Raw genomic sequence first — 27740 nt, 5'->3', positions numbered from 1 at the left:
TACTATTCCTTCTTTGGGTCTTAGGATAGCTCGCTGTGTAAGGCAGGCATTCATAGAGCATGTCTTAACTCAGTCACTTTGGCATTCAGTTACTCTGGGCTGTGCTGTTAGGAGCATTTGGCGGTGAACTGAGACACCTGATTCTAGAGCTCACTTCATAGAAACCAACTGCACATTTACTCTTGGATAAAGAGTAATTTACCTCTCTGGGCCTCGGTTTTCAAATCTGAAAAATGATAGTCTAAATTATCTTCACTGTATCTTATCTTATGCCTCTATCATTTTAGAGTGTCTAAAACTATCTCATTTAACATCAACTAAGTAAGTTCTAATGAATATTTTAACAAATAGCAAGACTCCACTGTAATTAGTGCTGCTGTTTCTATACAAATAAAGTATTAATATGTTTATATTGTAAAATGTGATTTGCCTTAATAAATATCCAAAAGTTTCAGTTGTATTCTTTTTCTAAATTGATGAGCTCTAAGTTCATAAAAAAACTACTATTTTAAAAATGATTGAGCTGTTTAGTGATCTTGAAATTTTAGTCCATTCTGCAGTATCTCACTATTCACAAATTTTATAGACGGTAAAGACTAAAAAGGATGACATTTATACTTTTTCCTCAGTTATTTTTAAGTAGTGTCAAATGCTTTATTTAAAATCAATTATGCGATAAATTTAATTTTTGTGAACCACAGTGGCAAGGTGATATAAAGTTATTGCATGTCTCAGAGTTGAAGTTATGAACAATTTTCTAAGAAAAATAAATTGTGACCATGACCATGATCTTTTCTTATATACAGAGGTCATATCTTTTGCCAGTATTTCCTTCTCTAGATTTGAATATAAAATGCTATGAGATTGAATAATGTAATTGAAAGATTGAAAGGTTCTCACTTCTCCTCCTTCAGGCAATTGATTTTAACATCAAAGAGACAAAGTAGCCTTTGGACATAACACGGGATTGCCTCCCTCTCTTTCAACATCTTGTCTTCATGTTTTGAATTCTTTAGTAATAAAAAGAATGTGTCAGATACACACCAAGGCACAGAGAAACTACTAAAGAAAAATCCACCTAGCTTCACATTCTTTGACATTAATCAAACTCATTTCTTGGTGACACAACCTTATGTAACAGCATTCCATAATTTCAGACACCTAAGGTATATGAAAGCAATGTTTACGAACCTTAGCCAATCTGTGACACACTTGTTGAAACGACCCCCTTACGGGTCACCTTCCAGTGCCACCTGTGCACACGAAACAGCCCATCTCACTGAGGTTGTGGGCCAATCTAATATTAGAAAACTCTTTCTTACACTGAGCTGAAACCTCCAGTCCTGTAATTTGTTCCTGTTGGGCCCAGCCCAACAGAGAGTTTGTGAGTACAGTTTATGAACACAGCTATCTTACCATTTCTCTAATCTCTTTTCTATGCTAACCCCATTTCTTTCAACTTGTTTCTCATTTACTCAGGTTTCCAAATACTTTCCTTCTGGTCATATTGCTTTTCATAGCATCTGAATTGTCCATTTTCTCTATGATAATATGGCTCCCAAGTTGAACTTGCTTCTCAAACTGCAGTTCATAAGCTCAGAGTGGGATAGAAATACTTCTTTCCTTATTTTGAGATCCTGTGTATTATATGACACCTCTGAAATGAATACTGTTAGATGTTTAGCATCCTCATAATGCTCTGGCTCAGAATGGAGATACAGTCAACCAGAATTCCTAAAAAATGTTAAGGTTTGTTACCTCAGGTCTCACCCTTTTTTTCAGGCAAGTTTTTATAAATTGGATGAAAGGATTCATCTTTACCCGTATTTAATTTCAACTTCTTTATATCAGCCTGAAATTTCTGGTGTTCTAGGACCTCTTAATCCTTTTTTTCTCCCATTCATTGTATTAACTACCCTTTCCAGCTATTTTAATTGGCAAATTGAATAAGAATATCTTCTAGTTATTTGCCAAGATCAGTAGCTGGTAGAAAGCCCCATATTGTATCTGTAGACTCTTCTGTCCAGGTGATCTCTATTTTACCCAAGACACTTTAGGTGTAGTTATTTGACTTTTGGTTAATTTATCAAATTATATTATCATTCAGCTCACCTCTTTCAGACTTGTCTACAAGGATGTTGCGAGAGATTTGTCAGATACCTTCTGAAATCCTTCCTCTGATCTAAGGTTGTAATTCTATCCAAAAAAAGGGAAGCAAGGTTCATTGGGCGTGCCTTGCTCTTACACTAAGTATGCTGCTGTCTACTGATACCGTTTTCTATCTGTACTCACAATAAAACCATGAGTTTAATAATCCTTTCTAGAGTTTGTCTCAGACTAATATTGTGTTCCTCACTCTGTTGGAACTGAAAGTAGCAAGTAAATCTGGGCACAGTGGAGAAGGGGACATTTGAAAAACAGGTTACTAAGTTTAATAAGACATTATATGGTGGAACATATTAAGGCCCAGAATGGAACTCAAATTTGAAATTGGTAGATAATAGAAAGCAAAGGTTCAGTGTCTGAGGAATGGGTTTTAAAACAGGTGAGAAAGAAAAACCTGTAGCAATATATAGGGTATTTTAGAGGAGGCTTTAACTGCATTCTGTTGTGAATCGAGAGCCTTGTTTCAGGCAGAAAGAGTAGAAATGGATAAATTCTACTGTGGAAAAAAAAAATCTCTTTGTACTTGGAGACTATCTGCATGTGAAGGCTGAAAGAAAAGAAAATTAAAAATTAAGAACTTCAGGCTAGAGCTCTTAAAGGACTGAGAAGACACATGGCCACTGACAATGATGGGGAAGCCAGGGAGAAATAAGATTTTAGGAAAAGAAGAACTGAGATCAGCTTCAACATTTTTTAAAATTACACAAATATTATAAAAGTATAATGAAAAGTGATCAAAAATCATAGAAAATAAAATATACCTTCACCCATAATATAATGTCTGAAAATAACAAATATTATCATTTTTTTAATATTCTACAGGTCTTTTTAATGTACTTCTTTTGTTTTCATACTTACAGTCACATAAGGTTTATATCCTGTTCCTTTTACTTGCCATTAAATTATGAATAATATTATATGTATTTTCATGGTGCTAAGTGGCCTTCACAGATACCATTTTAATGGCTGCATACTAACTTATCAAAATGATACATTGCAACTTACATTAACAATGGTATCCCATGTGTTAGTCATTTGGGTTCTGTGTATGTGTATATGAGAGAGAGAGAACTTTTCATTTCTTATGTTTTTTTAGAAACAGTCTTTTGAATCATTTCCTAATGATACATTCCTAGAAGTAGAATTCCCATATCAAAGAGTATCAGCATGTTTCATTGAGATATCTCACAAAATTGCTCTTGGGATACATTACTAAGTTGCTTTCCGAAAGAGTGGTACTAATATTCTCTTCCCTCAGCAGTGTACAACCTTTGTGTCTTGAATGTTAGCGGAACATTTAAATGAAAATAATGTATGGACAGAAGACAGCAAGAGAGATCCGGACTGAAAAGACAGATTTAGGACTTTAAATAAATGAAACTGCATTGTGAGTACGTCATTTCTCTGAGGGGAAAATGAAGAATAGTGTAAGGGGGAATAACCTTACAGAATACTTTAGCCTTGTCATTTTGTAGATGAAAATGTAAGGTGTACAGAATTAAGTGCTTCTCAAGTTCATACAAATAACTAGTGTCAAGACCAGGACGAGTGCCTGGTTTCTCAACTCCTCCCCAGCTCCTCTTTCACTGTATGATGCTGGGATCCCATAATTGGACTATGGTATTAGGCCACAGTCAATGAGGTTGTGTGTGCAAGGGCCTGGAAGGGAGAAGAGAATTGATAGAGGAAACCTAGAAGGGTGAGTTGTCATAGAAGTTAGATACATGAAAGGATCCAGAAGAAAATTGATGCCCCTCTGTGTCTATTGCAAACTGAAAAACTGAGAATGGAAAATAAACTCTGAGATTCAAAGTCAGGGTGGTCTCTGGCTTGCTACTCTCTTCTGGTTCTTCATTAGCATTTTTCACAACTGGCTGTACTCCAGCTTCACAGATAGGATTACAAACATTTACAAACCCACCGTCATTTTTAAACAGCTTGCTCTTGCCATAGATTATATAGCTTGCATTACACTAGCAGTAATGGAAATAAAATTAACATTGTTTATGACTCTGACCCACTGCAAATTATGGCTAGCCCTATGTTTACAGCATATTGAAAAACTCAATTAATTAGATAGTACTTAAAATAAAATATTTTCTTTTTATGTATTTTGGGATATGTCTTCACCTGATACAAGAATGAAAAGAAAATTGGAACAATGAAATATAAATTAGAGCATAGATCAAGAGTAAGAGGTTCAAGGTCAATGTCTCTCCTACAAATGCCACATTTGGGGTAGGTTCAGCCATGTATAGCATTGTATGTGTGGCCAGCTCAACTCCAATTGGACCCTACCTTAAGAATTCAATGATTGAATTATTCAGCACACATTTATTGAGCATCTAGGTACCACTAAGCATTAGAGATAGTTGAAGTAGCAAGGTATGATCCTTATCCTTATTGAACTTAGAGCCTAGAAGGGAAGGTTTCCCTTAAACAAAGAATTACATTATCGGCCCCCTCTCCAATATCTACCACAATTGTGACAAATGTGCAAAGGGAAAGTACCAATGAGAATGATAAGGGGACCTAATCTAATGTGGAAGAGGAGTATGGGGAGTGGAGGCCATGGCCAAAGAGTAACATTAAATATGATACCTAAAGAACTTACAGATATTAACTAGGTAAAAACTAATAAGACAAGGTTTCTGGCAAGAGGAAGCAGATCATGTGAGGGCTCTGCGATGGAGAACAGTAGGGGTGTCTCCTTCTAATAGAAAGTCATGTGCCTAGAAATGCAAAGAATGAAGATGAAATGGCATAAGAAGGACACTGCAGTTATATGCAAGTGTGAGTTTTCTCCTTTTTTCTGGTCTTCTGATAGTGTGATGCCCCTGTGGTTCCTTACTCTTGCCATGTTTTCACTTTAGCTTCTATTTTTTATGATTCTTGGCATTTCCTCTTTAAAATGTTTCTCTTTCTGACATTGTCAGAGTGATGTTGATCACGGTCTGCTGGGTAATGAGAAAATTCGGGATTAGAAATATCTAACATTTAAAAAAAAAGACATAGCTAACATTTCTTTGGTGAGGAGGATTGCCACATTAATTGATTCATTTCAGTTGAATGCGAAAGAGAATTAGACATCAAATATCGACAGCACGTTTCTCACAAATGTCTGTGTTGAGTAGGTAATGACTGGTGGTAGAAGAACTGTTTCGTAAAAAAAAAAAACCACAAGTAAAGACAAAGGAGAGTGAGAAAGCAGACGTCTCTGCTTTGTGTTTTGAGCGGCTGTGTCTTGAAGAGTTTTTCAGAAAAGTCATTGAAATGAGTTTAAGCACATCCATCAGTACTAAGCTTCCCAGGTTTGTAGGTTTGTAACAGTGAATAAAATCATCTATCAGTCATAATAAAGTTAAGTGTTTTTCTAAAAGAGAGAGGATCTTTAGCGTAATCTTTCCCACATTTAATTTTGTAGGTACTATATTTCTATTCTCTTTTCAAGCATTCAGATCTCTCTAAGATTTGAGCAACACCTGATAGGGTATACAGCAAAACTGCAGCAAATACTTCCCAGTGCTTTTCCTCCATATGCTAATGAGTAACCAGTGCTATATGGTTTCTAGTAAGTACTCTGGGATTTGTTCTCAGAAGATCTGGATTTTAGGCACCTTTGGGTCACCAAATAGAAATAAATGAACAAAATAAAGTCATTTGGTTGATGAGGAAATACTTTATCACTCTGTGTGCTTACATCATTGACTAGAGTGAAAGCACTTCCAAAAAGCAGTTCAGACACATGAGAGTGTCAGGGCTCGAGGATAACTTTCCATTCCCCTCTCTATAGGTCCTTAACCACTTTGCAGTACCACGCCCTATACCTTCTATACAGTAAGGACATATTGTTACCGACGGCTCATTAAGCCAGCCGTTCACAAAGCATTGACTGGGTATCCCTGAGGTCCAAGAAGGTCTTCGTAATAGTACTAACAAGTAATTTGCCTTTTTCATTCTCATTTTCTCATGAGCATACCGTAGTTTTGTAGAGGCTACATGATGTATCCACAATTATGAAATGGCTATTAAAGTATTCTCCTATTTTCCAACTAAATATCTGTGTGAGGCCAGATTTTTTTCATATACTCTAACTAAAAAACATATAAAAACAGATTCGAGCACAAAAGTAGATATGAGAATCCAGCCATCTTGTAGTAAGCCAGGCATGAAAGAAATTTGCAAAATATAAAATAATGCCGCTATTCTAATTTTTTGTGCTTTAGAGAATATAGTTATTTTTCATATAAATGTATTATGTTTGAATTTATTATCATTTAAAATAAACTAATAAATACTGTAAAAGTTGCTCAGCTTCATTTCTATTGTGGTAAACACTTACAGATAAAGCCCACATAAACAAAGCTCTTGGAGACCTTCAGTAATTTTTAGAGTACAAAAGACCCCTACAACGAAAAAGTTTGAGGATTGCTACATTGAGCTTATGTCTGTTTGTCCTCCTAGTTGCTGCAACTTGAACTATAAAGAAATGTTTCCAAACATATCAGTTGATGCAAGAGAGTAAATTACAGTCGGGGTTCCTTTTTTAGAAGATCTGCTTTTTACTTTCCTTTTCTTGAGTTAAAAAGCATATCATGTGTAAATACAGCATGTAAAAATTGGGGACATTGACTATATTTTATTTCTGACCTGCTGAAAATGCTTTTGAGCCTTGGAAAGGAGCCCGTGGCTTCATGCTGCCCATTTTTAACCACTGCCCTCAAAGGCCAATTTCATGCTGAGGCAGTGGTTGATTGAGGACTCTGATGTACAGCAGACGATATTTTTTTATCAGAACCATTCTCTGAATTCCACATATTTTTAATTAAAGTTGTTTTGTAAATAGCTATTGTTTATTTCTCCCAGATCTCACAAATCAGTAGAGACTAGGAATGGTCAGGCTTAACTCAGAACATCCAACCAGAAGAGGTCAAGGAAAGTGTGTGCATGAAATTGAGCTTTGGGGATTAACTACTACTACTTTTTAAGATAAATGCATTGCCCTTCCAGGGAAGGTGGAATTTATTTTAAATAAATACCTAGAAGGTATTTTTCTCCTGCAGTAGTGGTTCCCTTTCATTTTTTAATAAATGGAGTTAATCATTTCTTGAAATTTACAGTCAGGTGAAAGCAAGAGAAAGACAGATATTGAAGACATTTTTCATAGAGCCAGAATCTTGAGACTGCCCTTGGGGGTTACCAAGGTTACAGGGATATGATTATTTGCTCCTAACACGCATGGTCTCTTAAATCCCATTACTTCTTTGGACTTTGCGAATTGAATTTCTAATGGAAATCCAGCTCATAAAGCCAAAAATAAGAGAACTTTTAGATGAAAAAGATGATCTCTTTGCCTATTTTGGAGTAGCAAGAAAATGGGAGAAAAATAAAATTAAATCAGGCAGAACAGTAATTGCGCTTGAAAACTGTTGTTAACTGTTGTTATTTGACTTCGGGAAGTTAGAATGTGAAGACATCAATTTTATTCCTTTCAGCTCTCCCACAGTTCAATTATCAAGATGTTTTTAAGATCTCAAGTAGCTACAGATTTTTTTCAAGCACATCTGTATGTTACACAGCTACCGGAGTTAATGGTAACCAGCCTCCTTAGGCATTTGGATCATGATAAGTGTAGAGTATCTATCCAACCCCAATTCTAGGTGTCACTTCTGGTTGCCTCTCAAGTCCCTTGTACTTCTCCTCCCATGATACTGTCACCATACATCGCAGTGTTTCGTTCTTGTCTGAATCCTATTTGATTGTCTGTGAGGGCAGGATTGTGTCTGTCTCATTCACTCTTCTGTCTCAACTATATATTTAGCACATGGATAGTGCTCATGAAATATTTGTTGAGGGGATGGATACATGGGTAGTGGATATCCAAAAGTGTAATTGTTTCTTTTAATGCCAGACACACCCTTGTTTATTTCCAGAAATACTACTTTTATTCAAAGATTATTAGTTCCCTGTATGTCAACTGAAAACCTAGGTTCTTCTCTGTCTCCTTGTCCCTATGAGATCTTGGACAAGTCTCTTAACCGATTGGTATTCAAGTTTCTTCATGTGTTAACTAAGATAATTAGTGTCTATTAATGTTCTTTCCAGCTCTAATAGTCTTTTATTTCCTGTGCTAAAAATCTTACTCATTGTATTTTTAATAATTGTTTGTTTGTTTTTAATTTTATTTTGCCATGACTATGTTAGGGTGTTTTAACAGTGCCATGCAAACTAGAAAATTTGATCCTATAAAAATAAAGATTTGGCATTAGTGTCAAACATTGACACTGGTCAGATGGTAACATTACAACTCAAGATTTTGAGGAACTGATTACCCAGTTTTGGATTAGCCAGGGTATTCTTTCTCTGGTTGCCCCTAAGATATTTTTTATTGATCTCTGTATCAGAAAGTGATTAAGAAAAATTAAAAGAAAAAGCATTCAAGTTAGTTAATGATTTCTCATATTGAGTTACTTAAAGAGGTTTGATAGGAGAGAAACTTGAAACGTGCTCCTTCGTCAGGGTCATGATGCCTGATGTGGCGGCAGTAACAACTCTAGGCCACCCGAGCTCAGAGCTTCCATACTTACCTCTTTAATACATTGGTCATAATACAAAATGATCCTTTCTAACTATGAATTTGGTTAGAGTTTGATATAATTTGTGTTCTGCCTATCTCCATTTAACACACACATACACACTCGCAAATTTGCTAGTCCTTCAGTGGATGATATCTTCGTAAACTTTTTCTTCTCTTCAGTAGATTGAAAAGATAGTTTGAGATTTTCCTTCATCTTTAACTTTTTTGAGTTTGACAATTTATTGAGTTTGGCAATTAGAAAATGCATATTTTTAGAAACATGGATCTCCATTTTTGCTGGACTATGGATTTATAGTTCAAGTAAGTGAAATTTGCCCAATTGAAAACACACTTTTTCCCTGCAAATTGTATTTGAACATGTAGATTCAGAGAGATGGCATTGGTCACGCTACAGAGGGTAAAGTGTCTTTACCTTTCTGGATAAGTCAGATGTCAGCTTTTTGGCATACTGCTCAACCTTCAGTACATTTTAGTACAAGCTTAAGGTGTCACATTTGAGAAAAGTGATACTGTACACTCCCTTTTTATTTGTCTGGTTGAATGCTTAGTACTGTTAACTTGTGACAAAATTAGGAAACTGTCCATGCTCCGAGCATGTTAAAGGAAAAGTTGCGATATGCTTTATGCCAAAATATTTCCTTTCACCTGACCTTCACAGCAGTACTAGGTAACTATGAAATTGTTTACTTGTGAGTAATTATTAGGACCTGGGTAGCTTTATTCATTAATTAGGTGTTACGTTCTCTATTGTAAAGTTTATGTGACCTAACAATCTCAGATGGTTGCAAAAAATATACCTAAAAGCTAACTCAGAATTATTAAAGTGTGTTAAAGTGAATCTTTAGAGGAGTAGAAGATCAGAGCAATTAGAAAATGATTATTTGAAGATATGGCAGTTGATCTGGGCCTCGCCACAGCAGTAGGAGTTGGAGGTGTGCCTTTGAGGAACATATGTTCCTGTTGGAGGGAATGGCTCAGACAGAGAGAGCACAGGTTAGATAAGAGAAGTGGCAAAGATTTTGGTGGACTATAGAAATACTTCAAGTAAAGAAAGGATAAGGCAAAGCCCTCCATAATTTGCATCACCCTCCCTTCCTCCTTCCACCCAAAACCTCCTCCAAATAAGCCCTACAGTGTGCTTGTTAGTAAGGCAGACGCAGCTGGAAAAGAAAGATCCCGGGCCTTCCTGTTACCTAGTCAGAGTGCCACCTGGGAAGATATTCCTAAACATTTTCATCCTGAGAGTTATTGTGTGGAGGGCATCTATTTAAACAACCATTTTGAGGCTTTTTCCAACTATAGAGCAAATAAATCCTTGCAGATATCACTTTTTAGTAAACATCAGCTGTTTGCCCTAAAGGAAATAAACACAGATATGAATTGCAGATATATGTGCAGTTCGCATTGTCTTTGATTCAGACAAGGACATAGTGTTTGATCTTGGCGCCTATTGCATAGCAGATGCTCAGTAAATCCTTTTCTGCTTTTCTCACTTTTACTATTCAGTGTCCTGTCAATTTTTTAAACGTCCTCATTTGCTTTTCTTTATTCTCTTTTGAAGGAGAGATTTAAGGAAGCTGAGGAAATGTACCAGGCTGGAATAAAGAATTGTCCAGACAGTTCAGACTTGCACAACAACTATGGCGTTTTCTTAGTTGATACTGGTAAGTGAAATGAAAGACAATCTGTTCTGTTGAGATTAGATAATACTCTCTCTCTCGATAAAAATGGCAACCACCCAAATAATGCTTCGGAAGTAAAAATCCCTGGGCTTGGCAGGATGCTCATACCAGCGACAGTCGCATTATACCATGATGTATCATTCCTCTAAATTTTCAGACTCAGTTCAGTAAAATCTGCCCGGTTCTTATAATCGTATCTCGAAGGAAAATTCCCCAGGTGGCAGGCAGTTGCCTCGATGATTTAATGAGTAGCAGTCTTCTTTGAGTATCCTTTATACAAGTTTATAAATCTATGGTAATGAAATGTTCCTCTGCAATAATGCACAACCTGCCTCTGAATCTAGTAAATGGCAGGTGGTAAATACTTTTTTACAACTGATAAAAAAGCCTCTAGAATTGTTTTATTGTTCCTCATGTCATATACATGATATAAACTATTACTATAATCGATAGAGTATTCTTATATAACCATGCTATGGAAAATATACTTACTCCATCTTATTTAATGCAAAACATTACCGAGCAGGGATTCTGCTTTCTTTATGACTTGTGCCTCATGTACTATTTGCATGTTATGAATCCTTATAAAGTATAAAAAGATATTTGAATTTAATGTAAAATCACCACATTCTTCTCTTTCACTATTATACTACCTGCCCTGCAGTAAAATTAAATTTTAATTATTTTGTCAAAATGAAATACTCAAAAGGGTTTTTATTTTTGAGGATGTTAGAACTGCTTCTGTTTCATAGAACGTAAATTTATCTTCTGATTCACCTAAGAAACATCCTTTATTTTTGCATGTAAAATTGTTTTGTGGTGCCATCTGCTGGTTCATTAGCAATATAATGATAAATTTGGTATCATAATGACATAAAAACTAGAAGAGACCTCCTTGGTCTAGTCTTCTTCCTTCTACTTCAACAACAACAACAACAACAAGGCCACTCCCAACCCCCATCCCCAATACATACTGACCACATTATGTATCTTCCCACCACTTCTTTTGCATTTGTGTTTTTCACACTGGCAAAATTCTTCCTGTCACCAGTAGCCGATACATAGACCTAGATATACATAAAGTCTTTTTTGGCACTTCCTAGTCAAACTTGCATTCAAAGAGGGTGCACTTGAGAAGATGTCTGTACAGGCAGTAAACATGTAGTTCCACATAGAACTTTAGACTCTTCTACGGTTTGGTCACTTAGATGTAACTTCACTGGGCCGCTTCTTTGGGGAATCTTATCAGATTAGAGAGACTTGATTCTCATTCTGGCCTTTTCCCTCACTTGCCCTGGAATTTTTGTCAAGTCTCTTAATGTCTTTACACTGTAATGTCTTGTCTGTAAAGTGATCATTTTATTTAAGATATCTCTTACATCCCAAGAGACAGTTTAAGTGATATCAAAAGGCAGCTTGAATAGTATGAAAAATAACTGCAAGGATCATATGATAGCACTTAATTAAAATGTTTTAAAATACACAATACTTTGGACAAATGCAAGGTGGCATTATTATGTAAGTCCCTTCAAATAAAGACCATCTAAACAAAGTATGATTTAAAAAGATTTTTAGAATACAGCAATATACCTTTAAAGCAGTGCCTGAATTACTATGTTGTGGTATAGAAACTCAGACAGGCCCTTAGAAATTGCTTCAGGACAGTTTTCTTTGCATAAAGCTTATTCTTTTTTTTTTTTTGTATAATGAGAAGCAACAATATCTTGTGTAAATAACAGTCACAAATAATCTCAGAACATCGTATTAGCTAGGGCAATGGCCAAAAAAACACTTTGACTAAAATAATGTATGTAATAAAAGAAATAGGTTGTAGTTTCTATTGCTTTTTAAAATTAATTTCTTCAGAAATGTGAATGAATAGTCAAATAGTCTAAAGTTAGGCAATGGCAAGAAGAAGCCGAAATTCAAGGTAATTTCCAAACTGAATAATTGACGGTATGACTCTGTAAGAAGAATGATGTACATCAGAAGAGAAATGAAAGAGCCTGTGTATTTTATAATTAAGTTATGTTCCGCTCTTACCAACCCACTATGCATCACAGGCTTTCCAGAGAAGGCAGTGGCCCATTACCAACAGGCCATCAAACTTAGCCCAAATCATCACGTGGCCATGGTGAACCTGGGAAGACTCTACAGGTCTCTGGGAGACAACAGTGTGGCTGAAGAATGGTATAAACGGTAAAGTCATTTTTCTTTACTTTGTAAGTCACCCAAAGACCTCTGCAATTGCCCATCAAGTTTTTTAAACTCTTAAATTTTATTTTTTTAAGTATAGTTGTTATTATATTAGTTTCAGGTGTACAACATAGTGATTAGAATTTATATACCTTATGATGTGATCACCATGATGTCTAATAACCTTCTGTCACTGTAAAGTTATTACGATATTATCGACTATCATCAAATTTTTAGTTAATTAAAACAGACATCATCTCAGAATACTAGAAAATTTTGCCAATGCAGTCCATTCAGATTCTCATATCTAAAGAGAACAATACAACACTGTAAATGGTATCCCAGTTAGTGACTTTTTTGCTTACTGGTTAGAAGATGGTGCTTAACCAAGGTTGGAATTTAATTCTCATTTTAGCTATTCCACTGTTTTCTGAAGCAGTGGACTGCAACCCAAATCAAAAATAGCAGTTTCTGAAGTGGATATGGATGAAATACTGTGCATGCATCAAAACAAGTCTATCACCATTAATAGAAAAGATTCTTGGTGCTCAGTTTCCATACTGGTAGGTCACTAGACTTTCATATAGTCAGAGGTGGCACCATGATCTTTTTGTTTTTTTAATATTCTTCTTGATAGAAACACAAAGACCACATTGGAGCAAAGTCTCCAACCCAGACAGTCATCCCTAAATCTAAGTTTTGACCTTTGGAAATGTACCTATTAGATGAAAAGTGTTAATTCATCTTTCTCAAAACTCAGCGCCCTGCAGGTGGCACGCAAAGCTGAGATACTATCACCCTTGGGAGCACTATATTACAACACTGGCCGATATGAAGAGGCTTTGCAGATTTACCGGGAAGCTGTAGCACTTCAGCCTTCCCAGAGGGACCTCCGCCTGGCACTGGTGAGTAGATAGACTGAAAAAAATGAAGCTGGGAACATAAGCACAGTGTGAAATATAGGGAGCTGTAGTCAGTAAGCCTCAGAACGGGAAGTGGAGTGCTATAATACTATCCATTTTATGAATATTCATATAACCAGTGTTAGAGCCATTCACAAAAGACATGGATGGTAAAAATACTTTTAAGTTTTTGTTTTGAAATAATTTCAAATGTGCAAAAGTTTGCAAGAATATTAAATAACTCTCATGTACTCTTTCATCCAGATTGATCAGTTTTTTAGCATTTTTATGCATTTATCACCCTCTTATGTATGTATGTATGCATGCATGCATGTATGCATGCATATATGTATGTATGTACCCATATAAATGTGCATATTTAGGCAGATATATGTGTGCATATACATATTATTAATACATGTTACTTTTTCCTGAGCCATGTGAGAATTATAGGTCTCATACCTTTTATTTCTAAATACTTCAACATATAGTTCCTGAGAGCAAGGATGTTCTCTAACAAAACCACAGTATGGTTATCAAATTCAGGAAATTTAAACGACAGTATTTTGTATTTAATTTTTGGATCAGTACTCTTCCTTTTCCTTGTATTTCCAGTAAATCAAACTTGTTATCTTATTACAAACACAGTGTTCTGTTGAAACCATAGGAAATCATTTCCCTTTTTTGACATATTTAATCAGCTTTTTAAAAAAGACAGTCATTTCATTGGATATCTGTGATGTTCTTGCCATTCATGCAGAAACTCATGCACGTACCTAAATAAATAAAAAATAAACAACAAAAAATTAATGCCTGTAAGCTATGGTAATTCAGCCCTCTCTGTGAGTCAACAATATATGCTGAGAACTTTCATCTGGGGTGTTTCCTGAATGCCTCTGCTTTATTCGATAAAGTGTCTTATAAGCTAAGGTCTGCATGGTTTTGCAGGCTCAGGTTTTAGCCGTGATGGGTCAGACAAAAGAAGCGGAAAAGATGACCAATCACATTGTTTCGGAGGAGGCTGGATGCCTTGAATGCTATCGCCTGTTGTCAGCAATCTACAGCAAGCAGGAGCACCACGATAAGGTAGAGGGGACACGGTTTGGATTCATGGGTAGAAAATAGGGTGTACCTAAATGGTTCTCCAGTTTGCACAGTTACAAGGCTGAGCAGTCTTGAATATCATTAGTTTGCATATCCGATCTTATGGGTACTTTCCACAGATATCTTCTTAACTCCTAAGATGTCCCCTTGAAATACATTCTTAGCTCTTCCATGGTCTGAAAATTTTATATATTATCTCAGTTTGTTTTCGGCTAATTCTATAAAAATAAAGACTAACACTTTCATGCTTTATCATTTTCCATGTTCCTCCAAATATATTTTTTATAGAAACCTTATAACACCATCTAAGGCAGGTCAGTGACCCTGTATTTTTCTCCATTTAAAAAGTCACATAACTAGTAAACCCATGAACTGACTCAACAAAATAGTTATTGAATACCTGCTATATGCCAGACACTGTGATGGGCACTAGAAATAAATTGATATTAAAAAAAATCATTGCCCTTGTTCTCATGGAGTTTAACTAGAAGAGCAAACAGATTAAACAGGTAATCACAGAATCAATGTAGAATTATAGCTGTGCTCACTGATATCATAAAGTGACATGGTCCCTAATGAAGTTATAATCAGGAGACCTGAGTAGTCTGTGAGGTCAGTTTCCCTGAAGAGCAAAGTGGCGGTGAGGGCTGAGTGAATAGGAGTTATTAGGCAAAAGCGGACAGTGAAGAGAGTTCCAGACAAGACCAAAAAAAAAAAACAGGAGCAAAGGCCGTGTGGCAACAGTGAATGACCTGTCTGAAGGATGGGCATGAGGCAGCAGGGTACAGCATGAGATGTGGCCTCAAAGGCTGCTGGAGACTAGACCCCAAGGCTTGGGAACAGGGCAAAGGTTTGTTCCTTACCCTGAAAAAAGCTTTGGGGTTTTAAGGAGAAAAGCGTCATCATCATATTTGTGTTTTGAAGAGATCTCTGGCTGCAGAGGGCAGGGCAATGTGTGTTGGGGGCAGGGTGGGCTCCAGGGACCGAAGAGAGGCTGTTTGAGTGGCCCAGACTGAGACGTGGTAAGGGCAACTTGTCCGACCCCAGATTTTACTCTCTTTCAGCTGGATCACCCAACTTCCTTGTGAAGTGATCAGGGAGATTTCATTGTGAATATAAATGGGGAACCTGGAGTACAGGGAAATTATTTTGTCAGGGCCACATTATTTCTCAACGAGAACATTAAAGAATGAAGAATGTGTTTTGATTGTCCTTTACCACACTACCTAATACATACGAACAAAAAGTATAAATTTTATCATTTAAATTGTTTTTTCCTTATCTAATCAACATTTATTGTTTCGATTTGCAACCTGCGCAGGCACTGCATGCTATAGACAAGGCTCTCCAGCTGAAACCAAAGGACCCAAACGTCGTATCTGAACTTTTTTTCACAAAAGGAAACCAACTAAGAGAGCAGAACCTTCTGGACAAAGCTTTTGAGGTATAAACATTTAATAAAATTGTTATTAAATTCATGGATTAAAATTAATACTCCCTAATCTTTAATGAAGCAAATATAGTAAAATCTAAATTCATCAGCATGTTTGTGAATTTTCTGGTTAATTGACAATAAAATTGAGCCTTTTTTTTCATGTAATGGTTATATATTTTTTATTTTTCAATTACAGTTGACATTGAATATTATTTTATATGAGTTTCAGGTATACAACATAGTGGTTATATATTTATATAATTTCCTAAATGTTGCCCCCCAGTTAGTCTAGTACCCACTCTGCACTGTACAGACTTAATGCAATATTATTGACTGCATTCCTTATGCTATACTTCACATCCTTGTGACTGTTTTATAACTACCAATCTATATCTCTTAATCCCTTCACCTTTTTCACCCTACCCCCCTCCCATCTGGCAACTATCAGTTTTTTCTCAGTATCTATTCTGTTTGTTCATTTATTTTGTTCTTTAGGTTCCACATATAAGTGAGATCATGTGATATTTGTTTTTCTCTGTCTGACTTGTTTCACTTAGCGTAATACCCTCTAGGTCCATCCATGTTGTCACAAATGGTAAGATTTCATTTTTAATTGCCAAGTAATATTCCATTGTGTATATGTACCACATCTTCTTTATCCAGTCATCTATTGATGGGCACTTAGGTTGCTTTTATATCTTGCCTCTCATTTTTGCCTATTTGGAGTTCTGCAATACCTCTACATTATTTTCTGAATCGTCATCTTTAACTCGATGTTTGAAGCCTTCCACATTTTGCCCACAAACCAGCTTCTCCCTCTCTTGCTCTTTCTCTATCTTCAGTAACTCTATGCCAGCTGCACTAGTGCTTGAATCGCTTTTGGCATTTCTGTACCCTCCCCTTGTAACACTCTTCCCAGCCCAGCCCCAGACCCCCTGCAAATCCCCACCCTGCTGCCAACACACAGCCCGTGTCCTCCTCCCTCACGAAGCCCTCTGTGCCATTCTTTTTCTCAGTGACTTTGTTTACACTGAACTCTTAAAACGCTGTCTCTAACAATCATTTGGAAGTGTCATGTACGATGTAATTATCGTATTCTTAGAGCCCCAGCCCCTACAAGTGCATGCATGTGGTTTAGCTCCCCAGTTTGCTTGGACTTTTCCTTGTGGAAAGGGCCTGCTTCCTTCTGTGTTTTAAAACATGGTATATTGCATCTTATAAGTATTCAGTATCTACAGCTTTGGAACACAATTGATACAAAATTTAAAGTCAAAAAGACATTTACAAAGTTAAATAGAAATATTATAGAATACCATACATTTTCCTTGTACCTGGTAAAGCCACAGTTGGAATTAATGAAGTCAGAAAAATTACACTAAATATATCATGGGAAAATAAAATTTCAAATAATATAATTATTTTTGAAAATAAACAGTGAGTGGCCTTTAAAACATTATTAGAAAACACATGCAAAGATATTTAGAAAAACTAACTTGAATGCAACCCCTTAAAACAGAAACAGTGGCATATTTGAGATAGAAATTATGCATTTTTCTCTGCCTTGTGAACATTTTCAGTACCATCATTCGTAAGTTATTTATAACTAACATGACAATTTAATGATTAATTACTTTAACGGTGAATATTTATATGTTATTTATGTCTTATATCTTGTATTGAAAACAAAAGTATTTTCTAATTGTTTGACTAATGGATTAAATAATCATTATAGAGTAGCTAGATTTCTGAAGAGTAGGGGTAGGGCTATTGGCTAATAACAGCAACTAAAATGTGTTAACACTTTTATTATGATTCTCATTAAGTAATTTAATCTTCACAACAATCATATGAGAAAATCATGGTCATTGTCTCTGTTTACAGTTGAATAAACTGAGACTCAGAGTTTATGTAACTTGCTCAAAGTCACACAGAGGGTAAGAGATGGAGTGAGGATTTGAATCTTTACCCTACCTACACTACATCCCATCTGCCGATAACACTTAAGACATACTCTTCAAGTTTATTTTAGCAGCTTTTTAAGAGCATATAGTTTCTTAACCTTTGCTCTTTCTTCTAAAACTGAAATAGAGGAGGGATGGACAGATTTTCTTTACTTTATGGATCTGTTCAGTCGAATTCTTGCTAATGAAAATAGCAAGGAGCATTGGACTACACACATACATACTCAGTTTTGTTACTGAACACTCTGTAAAGGCAACACTCCTAACCTTTAGTTTTATTAAGTTTACCACTCTTAAAATCAAGACTCAGTGGTGAGCATTCCTTTGATGTAAAACAACATACAAAATATTAAAAATATATCTCATGGTTGTTACATATAATGGAATACATGCTATTTAGGCAAAAAGTCAAAAATATTTAAGGGTTAGGTAGTTCCCTTCAAACAGTGAAGATCTTTCCTATGGCAGAAGAAAAAGAAAGACTTTATAATTATTAAAACTACCACCTAGTAAAATAGGTGTCTTTAAAGAAGTAATGAGCATCCTGTCACCACAAGAATTTAAGCATAGGCTGAATAACCAGGTCAGCGATATTGTCACAGGACTTACTACAGTACAGTTAGGCTGTTTAGGAAACTACTTTAAGCTTCTGTGATTATTAAAAAAAAAAAAAAAAAAACTCCTTACCAAACCCTTTATAGCAAAAAAGGCCGAAAAGTGCTATTTTCTTGCAGGTCAAGGCCAGCGGGAATGCTGCCCAATAATAGAAATCACCTGGATTCCCTGCAGGCATCTTAAGTCTCTTTAAGCCCAAATGTTAGTTCTGCAAGGAAATTACACATTTCTGTTTCCTCCATTTTAGAATCATCAGCTTTAAAAAATAACAGAAATAAATGGGAACACCTGTGGACTAGAAGTGGCTGTTCGTTTTCTTAACCATTTAAATTTTCACATGTGAAGAAAGTGGTTTCCACATTATGTGGTGTTAAAGATGGGTTCTCATTTCCCAGTCTGAAGGTCTTTCTTACATATTTAGAGTTACAAAGCAGCCGTGGAACTGAATTCAGAGCAGGCGCAGGCCTGGATGAACATGGGTGGAATCCAGCACATCAAGGTAGGAGAAGAATTCACTTCCATGCAAACTGGATTTTTCCTTTGTATTTTCTCTTTCTGTCTTTCTTCTCTTAAAATATTGAGAAACTATTATGAACTTCCTCTTTGAGTTATTTGAATACCAAAAACATAGTTGTTTAAAATTAGCCACTTATGTTCATTTCGTATTACCTAGATATTGACTAGCATGAAGCCATTTAAAAAATAAATCTATGAAAATTAGATTCCATGGTTTAATTTATCATAAAGAAAACCACAGGTACTTCAGAAAAGTATTATCATAGAGCAGATAAAATCTGCTCGTGTGAACTAAAAGCTTTGTTGGAGTTTAGTGCAGTTATTTTCCTGTAGCTTAACTCACTATCAAGAGAAAGTGTTACTTTAAATATTACTTTACTATTTCTTATACCTAATGTGTCTTTTATTCCTTAACTTTTTACTGAAAAACAAGGTTACTTGGTTGTATTTATGTTTGTTTTGTTTTTCAAAAGAAAATGCTACCTTTAGGTGAATTATTGAAAATGATCCTTTGGGGGACTGTTGTCTATAATTAATGAAATCAGAGATTCACTGTCATTCATTCATTCACCCACTTATTTGACAAGCATTTATAGAGAGTGTCATATGGCCAGCTACTCTTCTGGGAACTGGGAATACAACAATGGAACTAACATTCTAGTAGAGGGAGACAGGCAATAAGACAGGTAAATAAACACATATGTACATGCATATATATACACATAAAATATATCAGATGGTGATAAGTGTTATTGAGGAGAAAGAAAGAAGATAGGAGTGTCAGGGGGTCAGGGCTGCAATTTTAAATTAAGGTGGTTAGGAAAGGCCTCAGTTAATGTGATATTTGAGCTGGGACCGGAGAAGAGGAAGGCACGTGGCAAAATAAGGAATAAACGTGTGCGAAGGTCCTGAGGTGCAAGTATGCTTGCTGTATTTGAAGAATAGGGAGGAGGCAAGTGAGTTACCTGCTTTCCTGGTTTAAAAGTATCCAACAGGTACATGTTATGAGACACCATGAGGACTGGATAAATAGGGAGGAGAAAATGGTAGAAGCTTTGCCTTAGGTAAAGCTTAAGAAGGACTAAAGGCTTTGGTAAGGGTGAGAGTTGGAATAGGTTTTGCAAGGAGGTGACAGAGGAATGGGTGGAAGGGAGTTGTCTCTTGCTCATACTACTTAGTGATAAAAGATCATATTTTTATGAAGTTTTATATAGGATGAACTGGATAGAACAAAAAAGCTACAATACATTCTTTATAATCAGAGTTGCATCAACTGGGCCATATCACAGAGTATTATTTTCAGTGCTGCCTTATGAGATTAATACATTTTATAGAATGACACTGTGCAATATAACTTTCTGCAAAGACAGAGATGTCCTATATCTGCACTGTCTAAGGCAGTAGCCACTAGCCAGCCATGTGTGGCTGTTGAGTATTTCAAATGTGGCAGGTGCAACTGAGCAACGGAATTCTTAATTCATCATAATTAATTTAAATAGCTACATATAACCGGTAGCTATCATACTAGATACACATTTCTAGAAATTAAATAATTCAAATTCTCTTCCTAGCACCTAGGAATTGGGTATATTGAATTAAGGGATATAAGTTGTTTCTTAAAATAAGGCTTCCAGTGTAATAAAGAAAAGGGCAATTTGAGGGACAGAAAATAACTCTATGACTAAATTTTTGTGTGACAAGAGAGAGAAAACTGGTAATTAGAGAAGATGCGGTGGCACCAATCTGAGGCCTAAATTGAGAGAGAGCTCTTGGAAGAATAATTTCAAAGTCAGCTGCAGTAGAAACATATTTTGAGAGCACGTTAATACTCACAAAAGTTGTCTGCATGTGTGTGCTCAGCTTAATAAACTTCAGAAGGCACTTGGAAGATAAATGCTTGAGTTGAAAATAAAAATAATGTAGCAAATCCAGATTCTCACTTGTTCGGAATTCTTATCAGAATCAGGGTTAACAATGAGAGACATCTTCATTTGTACACATGCCAGAGCCTGGATTCCCAATGTACAATTTCCTGTTCTGTCATTTCTACTCTCCTTTTCACCAGTATAACAAGTGAGTGCTACAAGAAATAGTATTTACACAGCCTGGACAGTGTCCGGCAGTGTCTAAACTCTTGACACATATTAACTCATTTGGAAAATAGTTGCTATTAGTTGCTATTGCTAAGTAGTACTTTTACTTCAAGAGGTGCTATTTTAAACTGTGGTAGAAATTTAGAAAGAAACTTGTTTTCATCCACGTGGAGCTGTAACAGAATAAAGTAGAGCAAATTCATATTTTTTAAAATGGAGCTCTCTGACAATCTTAGTTCTGACACTATACAGATCTGAAAGACTGCAGACCACATGAGGAAGGTAATACGTTTAGTAACAGAAAAGGGGCTGGGAAAAGTTAGTTAATTGTGAATAATTTGCCTGGGACCAGGCACACGTGGTTGCCAGTTAGGGAGGCATTGAACAAACCAGATGGGAGCCAACAGAGGATAGGGACAGGTGTCTTTAGCAGGTCAGGAGTGACATACCTGCCTTCCTGGTTTAAAAGTATCCAACAGGTACATGTTATGAGACACCATGAGGATTGAATAAATTTGACTCTATATTCTTATTTTTTTCATTTTATAGAAACTTACATTTGCATTAATTAATACCATGTATTGGGCAATAGTTGGTTTTCCCTTTCAAGTTGAGGATTAAAATAACTCCTACCACTAAATAGATATTGTGGATTCCTAAACTATTTACTTTTTAATCATTACCCTTGGACTTTCGAAACATTTCCCTATACACGTACCTCCTCTCTCTCTCAATCTCTCTTTCTCTCTCTCTCTCTCTCTCTCTCTCTCTCTCTCTCTCTCTCTCTTTCTCTCTCTGAATTTCACCTGCCTTGGCTCCATTTGATTACAAAAGAATAGTGCTAGCCCTGTGAGGACAGTATGAAATAGTAGTCTCCCACTTTGCATTAGTAGAACTGAAAATCTGTTTTCTGCCATTTCACCTTATGGTATAACTCTTAACCTTCACATTCTCCGGATGGTCTGGTACTTAAATGGTTTCTCCAAAAACACCAAAAGATAAGGATAAAATTACACATACAGACAGGGTTTCCTTATAAGGATATTAATGTTAAATTAGGTGAGAAGTTCTGTTTTCTAGTCTCCTCATTCTCTAACAGAGTGTTCTGATAGGTCAGAATATAATTATTCTATTTTTTTTTTTTCACAACAGGGAAACTATGTGTCTGCAAGAGCTTATTATGAGAGAGCCTTACAACTGGTTCCAGACAGCAAACTGCTGCAGGAAAATCTCGCCAAATTGGATCGCCTAGAAAAACGATTACAAGAAGTTCGAGAAAAGGATCAAACATAGCAGCATTTGACCTGATCTCAAGGACAGTGTTGGTGCCTCTGGAAGAAGAAGTAATGGAGGCCTTATTTTTACATCAGCAAAGGCACAACCAATGAAGCTTTCCTCTACCCCCAGTTCGGGGTGGCGCATTAGGGGATCCCTGCTGGTAACCCTGTGCTGAGGAACTTACATTTCCAAAAAGACAAAAAAGAGCAAGAAAAAGCTAGGAGGTCTAAAAGGGAAGGGGGAAAAAAATAACTACGCATTTTATAGATTATTTTGCTTTAACTCCAGATTTCCCTTCATGTATTTCTCTGCTTTTGCAACCCAGAGATTTGATTCTATTTCTTAGTTTAGACTCTTATGTCCCAGAAATACTGAAGTTAGAAATGCTGAGAGGGCAGAGCATTGCTTCATAATGAGATGGGATATTTCCAAGAGGACAAATCCTCTGAGATAAGCCATTTGGGAAATTCTACCAAGAGGTGGCTCATTTAATGCTCCAGAACAAGAAAGGAGTATCTAAAAGTTTTCGTAGAACCTTCCAGAATATGTGGGGAAAGGGCTATTATTAAGTGAGCTTGATCTAATAGTCCCCTAAGGATATTGCTAGGTCCCTATCGAGTAATTAAATTGTACTTTCATGTAAGCTTTTCCATTGCCTAACATATCAAAAAGAAAGCTTCTGGATTTATGTGTGATATTCTTATCTCTAGGGGAAAATCTAAGATCTTAGTACCCCTAATTCTTTATGGAAAATTTTAAATTATTTAAATTTTATTACAGGTATTACTAGAGTAGTGGTTCTGCTCTAAGATTTGAAAAGTGCTTTTAAAATTATAAATGTTTCTGCCTCCACATATATTGTTATTTTGGTGGAGAAAAACATAGTATATTCTACATGGGAATTATTAAAGATATTAACTGAGAGAAATGTTCTACTTTATCTTAATGTTTAGACATCATGAGATTATTATTTTTTTGAAAATTATTTTTAACCATTGAGAAATCTTTACAATATATCACAGAAGTCTTCATAGACTCTAAGTGGAAAGAGAGCTTTATTGATTTGTCTTCCTGGGCATATGAGAATTCTGTGCTTAGAATGTGACTGATGGAAACCCAGAATTCTTGGCTCTGTATTTGTAATCCTGGAGATTTCATGGAGAATGCTCAAAAAATCTGAGAAAAAAGTCTAAATTCATAATTTAAAAATATATATTTATATTTAAATGTAAGGAAGGAAAAGTTGAACCTACAATTTGACATTTTTTAATGTTATTTATTCCATAACTTATAAAATATTTAATATATACATACATACAGTTTTTCTTTGTACATAGTGGTTTTTAATTGCAACTTTCAAACGTGATCATAAAAAAATTATAAATCTAAATTAAAAATAGTTTGGTTGTAACAGCTTCTCAGAAAAGTTGTATTGGTTATTCACTCATTATGAAATTAGGGATTGGCCTTCAGTGTTTCGGTGGTATTATATTTTGGTATATATTTTAAAAGTGGACCACCTTTTAATTTGGTCATCATCATTAAAATTTAAAAAAAAGAAACCACTCTGGGCAGTGCTGTTCATGGTGCCGATCCAGGTGTCATTGACATATGGTAGTCAGAAGGCACACATACTCCACATGCTTAGCCCCAGGGTGAAAACCTTCTGCTTCTTTTCAATCCAAGATCAGGAAAAGGAAGAAAAACTTCTTTAAAAAGAGATAACATGAGGAATGTTTTAAATGCAAAGGACTATATAATTTGCATTAGCATACCTCTGTTTGTGTGCATCGATCATCCAATAATGTTTATATTACCCCTGTGACCTTCTGTTCCTAATAGTCTTTTAATGTTGTATATCACAAATTTATCCAAAAGTTTATTTAAAATATTTTCTTTGGCCTCCCCACCCACAAGATACACTTTTATAGTCCTAAGCCAAGAAACTTAATACAGTGCATTTAAAAAATATACTGTGTTATACCCTAGCCCCAAAATAAATAATATGAAGCTCTAGCTAAAACTAGTATCTAGAACTTTAATTACAACTTTTTAAGGATAATCTATAACCAAAATTCACACTTAGAAAGTTAATGGAAAAAACTGAGCACCAAATTTTGAAAAGCAATTATGCCTTACTTGAAGTGCCACTAAAGTTATGAGAGTACGTTTGTTGGAATAATTGAAATGGCAATTACAGCCCAAAAGTCTCTGAGAGAAAAGGGTCACATAGCCTTCAGGAGACTTTTTCTGCCTTCTTTTGGTGCTTTTCTCCTCTCCCTACTTCATATCTTTTTTCTCTTTTTCTCTATTGCTCTGTCTTCATACCCTGGCATCTCTTTGAACATTAAAAATTAGCACGGTTGCATCAGATATTTCTGTTTTGAGTTAATACCTTCACTGAGATGTGGCCAATGGAATAATTTTCATAGTTGAAATGGTGCCTATAAGAAAATAAATCACACGTTATTTTTCAAAGATATTAAGTGTATTTTGTACGATTTTTATTTGATCTTTATAACATGAAATAATATATGGTTTTCGTGCTTATCAAAATAAAAACTGAATGCCCCGGCTAGACATGGAGATGCATCCAGGCTGCCCTTAAGAAAGCATGATTGGCACGTGAGTTGATAAGCCTGTTTCTGAGATGGAATTGCAGAGCTAGTTACATGGACGTGCAGCCTACACAGTCCTTCGGGATCCTGCACTCTTATGCTTGGTTGAATATCCTGCTTGAAATTCTTAATAATCTTTAACAGGAGTCCTGTAATTTCATTTTGCACTGGGTCTTTAAATATATGGCAGGTCCTGGGTAGGAGGGAAGATGGCTGAAGACAAGACAAAGTTGCTTTAGGCTGGCTGAACACTTGATCTAATGATCAGTTTCATCTGTGACTCTGTCATTCTGAGTAGCATGTGCCATTTTTTTCTCAGCTACATTAGAGTTCTTTGTGTACATATCTCCCTCCTCCTACTGCCAGTCTGTCTAACCCACCTTTCACTCCTACCGAAAAGCAGTTCTTCTTGCCTTCAAAATCCTCATAAATGGCAGCCCTTTAATGTGTCCTTTGACACAGGAGCCATGAGAATGGCTTCATAAGCTTATTTCAAACTTGACAATGATTCAGGATTTTAAAAATGATTCAGATGTTTTCAATTTGTTAATGGCAGTCATAAAACATGGTTCAGTGATGTAACATAGGTAAACTAAACCAAAGATTCAAATACCTTGAAGGAAAATTAATTTTATTTTAGGGACTCCTAATTCTAATGTGCAGCTAGGCTAGAGAGCCACTGCAGGCTAATGATTTCAATGGGAGTGTATGACTTTTACAAAAGAAATGTTTATAACCTTTCATAATTTTTACTTTTAAATCTAGACTAAAATGAGCCAAAGAATTCTAAAGAACGATTTATGGCACAATTGGTTGGTTGAGGTTATTTTGAGACAGACAAACAGGTGGATTAGATGGGGTAGTTTTGCACTTGTGGCAGTTGGACTGTGATTTGACCTTATATTTACAGAATTTTTCATTCTCAGAGGGAAAGGAATTGCCTTGCCATTTGCACGTACTCAAAGTGCCCAGTATGTAAAACTCATACTTTTTTACGAATCTAAGAGGGTGTCCATGACATAAAGTTTATGCCTAGACCTTTGTCTTTCTTTAGGTTACACACATGTCAGCATTTAAAAATTATTTCTTAATTGTACTCATTAGAATCAGTTTGAAAAAAATAAAACTTTTGCTCTGATGTGTGATGGATTAACATCTTAGATTAATAAATCTGTAGGATATTAGTAACAACATTCAAAGCAAATGTAGTTTTAGGTGGTTTGTTTTTAAATTTTTTCCTGATTTCCATGTCACATTTACTTTGATTAAATTGTATGTTGATATTTCCCAATAATAACAAAATTTATCTAAATGCCATCTTTTGACATTGTAAAAGAACAAATATAGCTTTCAAATTTTGCATTCAGGCTACAATTAAGATAAAAACTTATAATGCCAATAATATATAGGGAAATATAACTCTTTTATTATTATTCTTGATGTTTTTGATGTAAAAGAAAAATATGTTGAACAATTATTCCAAGATTAGCACTTTCTCATTATTTTTGTTTTTAGTAGCCATATAGTTTAAAGAGAAGAAATAAAATACTGGAATCAAAGGCATGGTTTAAAATCAGTAAAATAAAATGGCACAACAGAATTGATGATATTCATATCTATCAATTGGCTCATATAAAAATGTTCTATTTTTATCACCAAGGATCCTTTCAATTAAAACGTTTAGGGTACGTAACTTGTAAAATTAGCATCTATCATAATATACAGTTATTATTAATTTGTCACAATATACAGTCATTATTAATTTGTAAGTTCACCCCAAACTGGAAAGAGGTGTCCAGAAAGCCAGGAATTTCCTCCCCTTCTCAGTGGGGCACACAGAGTATATGTGTATCACATTTAGAAGTTTCCAAAAAAGAAAAAAAAAAAGTTTCCAATGTGGATAATGTCCTTTTGGGCTGGTCCGTGAGCGGGGTACACCAGTTCAGGAATCAGGAGGTCTGGGTTCTTAGTCTTTCCTCTGCCACCAGGAACTGGAGCCGCCTCACCCTGGGCGAGTTACCAAATGTCTCAGTCATGTTTATCACTCATTAAAGGAGGACTCACTGGGTAGTTCTAGGGAACTATCAAGCTCTATGGGTCTCCTGAAATGAATCCAAATTGAAAGCCCTCTACATCTGAAGCCATAGCTGCTAAGTGTTGCCCTTCGTTTTAGAAACTCTTAAGAAAATCACCACAACAAAACACATACATAAACAACCTTAAAAGTGACTGAACTGCCCAAGTGCTTTAACATGGCAGAGCTAACCACTCTTATTTTACAGTCTGTACCCATAAAAATCAGTGATTTTGTTATGTTTCTGGGAAATAAAAATATTTTTAAAATTTCCTCCTAAGGAATTAAAATATCTATAGAAGCCATGGCTTGCTTTTATAACATGGAAATCATTTGACTTGCTGTAACTCACACCGATCTCTCCTTCTGACGGGGGAAATGACTTGCATCATGTTTTTTGTTCATAATGCTTTTATTTCCTACTTTAATCAGTTGTATATAAATGTACATTTTTGTTACTTTTGCTGCGCCATTAGAAATATATCTCCCATAAAGTATTTCT

General features: G+C 35.6%; 1 protein-coding gene across 1 annotated transcript in view; it reads left to right on the top strand.

Moving 5' to 3' along the window:
* TMTC1 (transmembrane and tetratricopeptide repeat containing 1) overlaps window positions 1–27740 on the top strand; it is a 241662-nt gene extending 213922 nt beyond the window's left edge. Inside the window, exons 14-20 of the mRNA XM_025047422.1 lie at window positions 10326–10428; window positions 12510–12645; window positions 13403–13547; window positions 14493–14630; window positions 15970–16092; window positions 19081–19158; window positions 22421–27740. Of these exons, the coding sequence (XP_024903190.1) occupies window positions 10326–10428; window positions 12510–12645; window positions 13403–13547; window positions 14493–14630; window positions 15970–16092; window positions 19081–19158; window positions 22421–22561 (864 nt within the window). The 3' untranslated portion in view covers window positions 22562–27740. The remainder of the gene's footprint in view (window positions 1–10325; window positions 10429–12509; window positions 12646–13402; window positions 13548–14492; window positions 14631–15969; window positions 16093–19080; window positions 19159–22420) is intronic.

The sequence above is a fragment of the Pteropus alecto genome, unplaced genomic scaffold (assembly GCF_000325575.1).
Source record: "Pteropus alecto unplaced genomic scaffold, ASM32557v1 scaffold103, whole genome shotgun sequence".
Classification (NCBI taxonomy): Eukaryota; Metazoa; Chordata; class Mammalia; order Chiroptera; family Pteropodidae; genus Pteropus; species Pteropus alecto.
The sequence above is the reverse complement of the archived record's forward strand: the minus strand, read 5'-3'. Positions and strand labels throughout refer to the sequence as shown.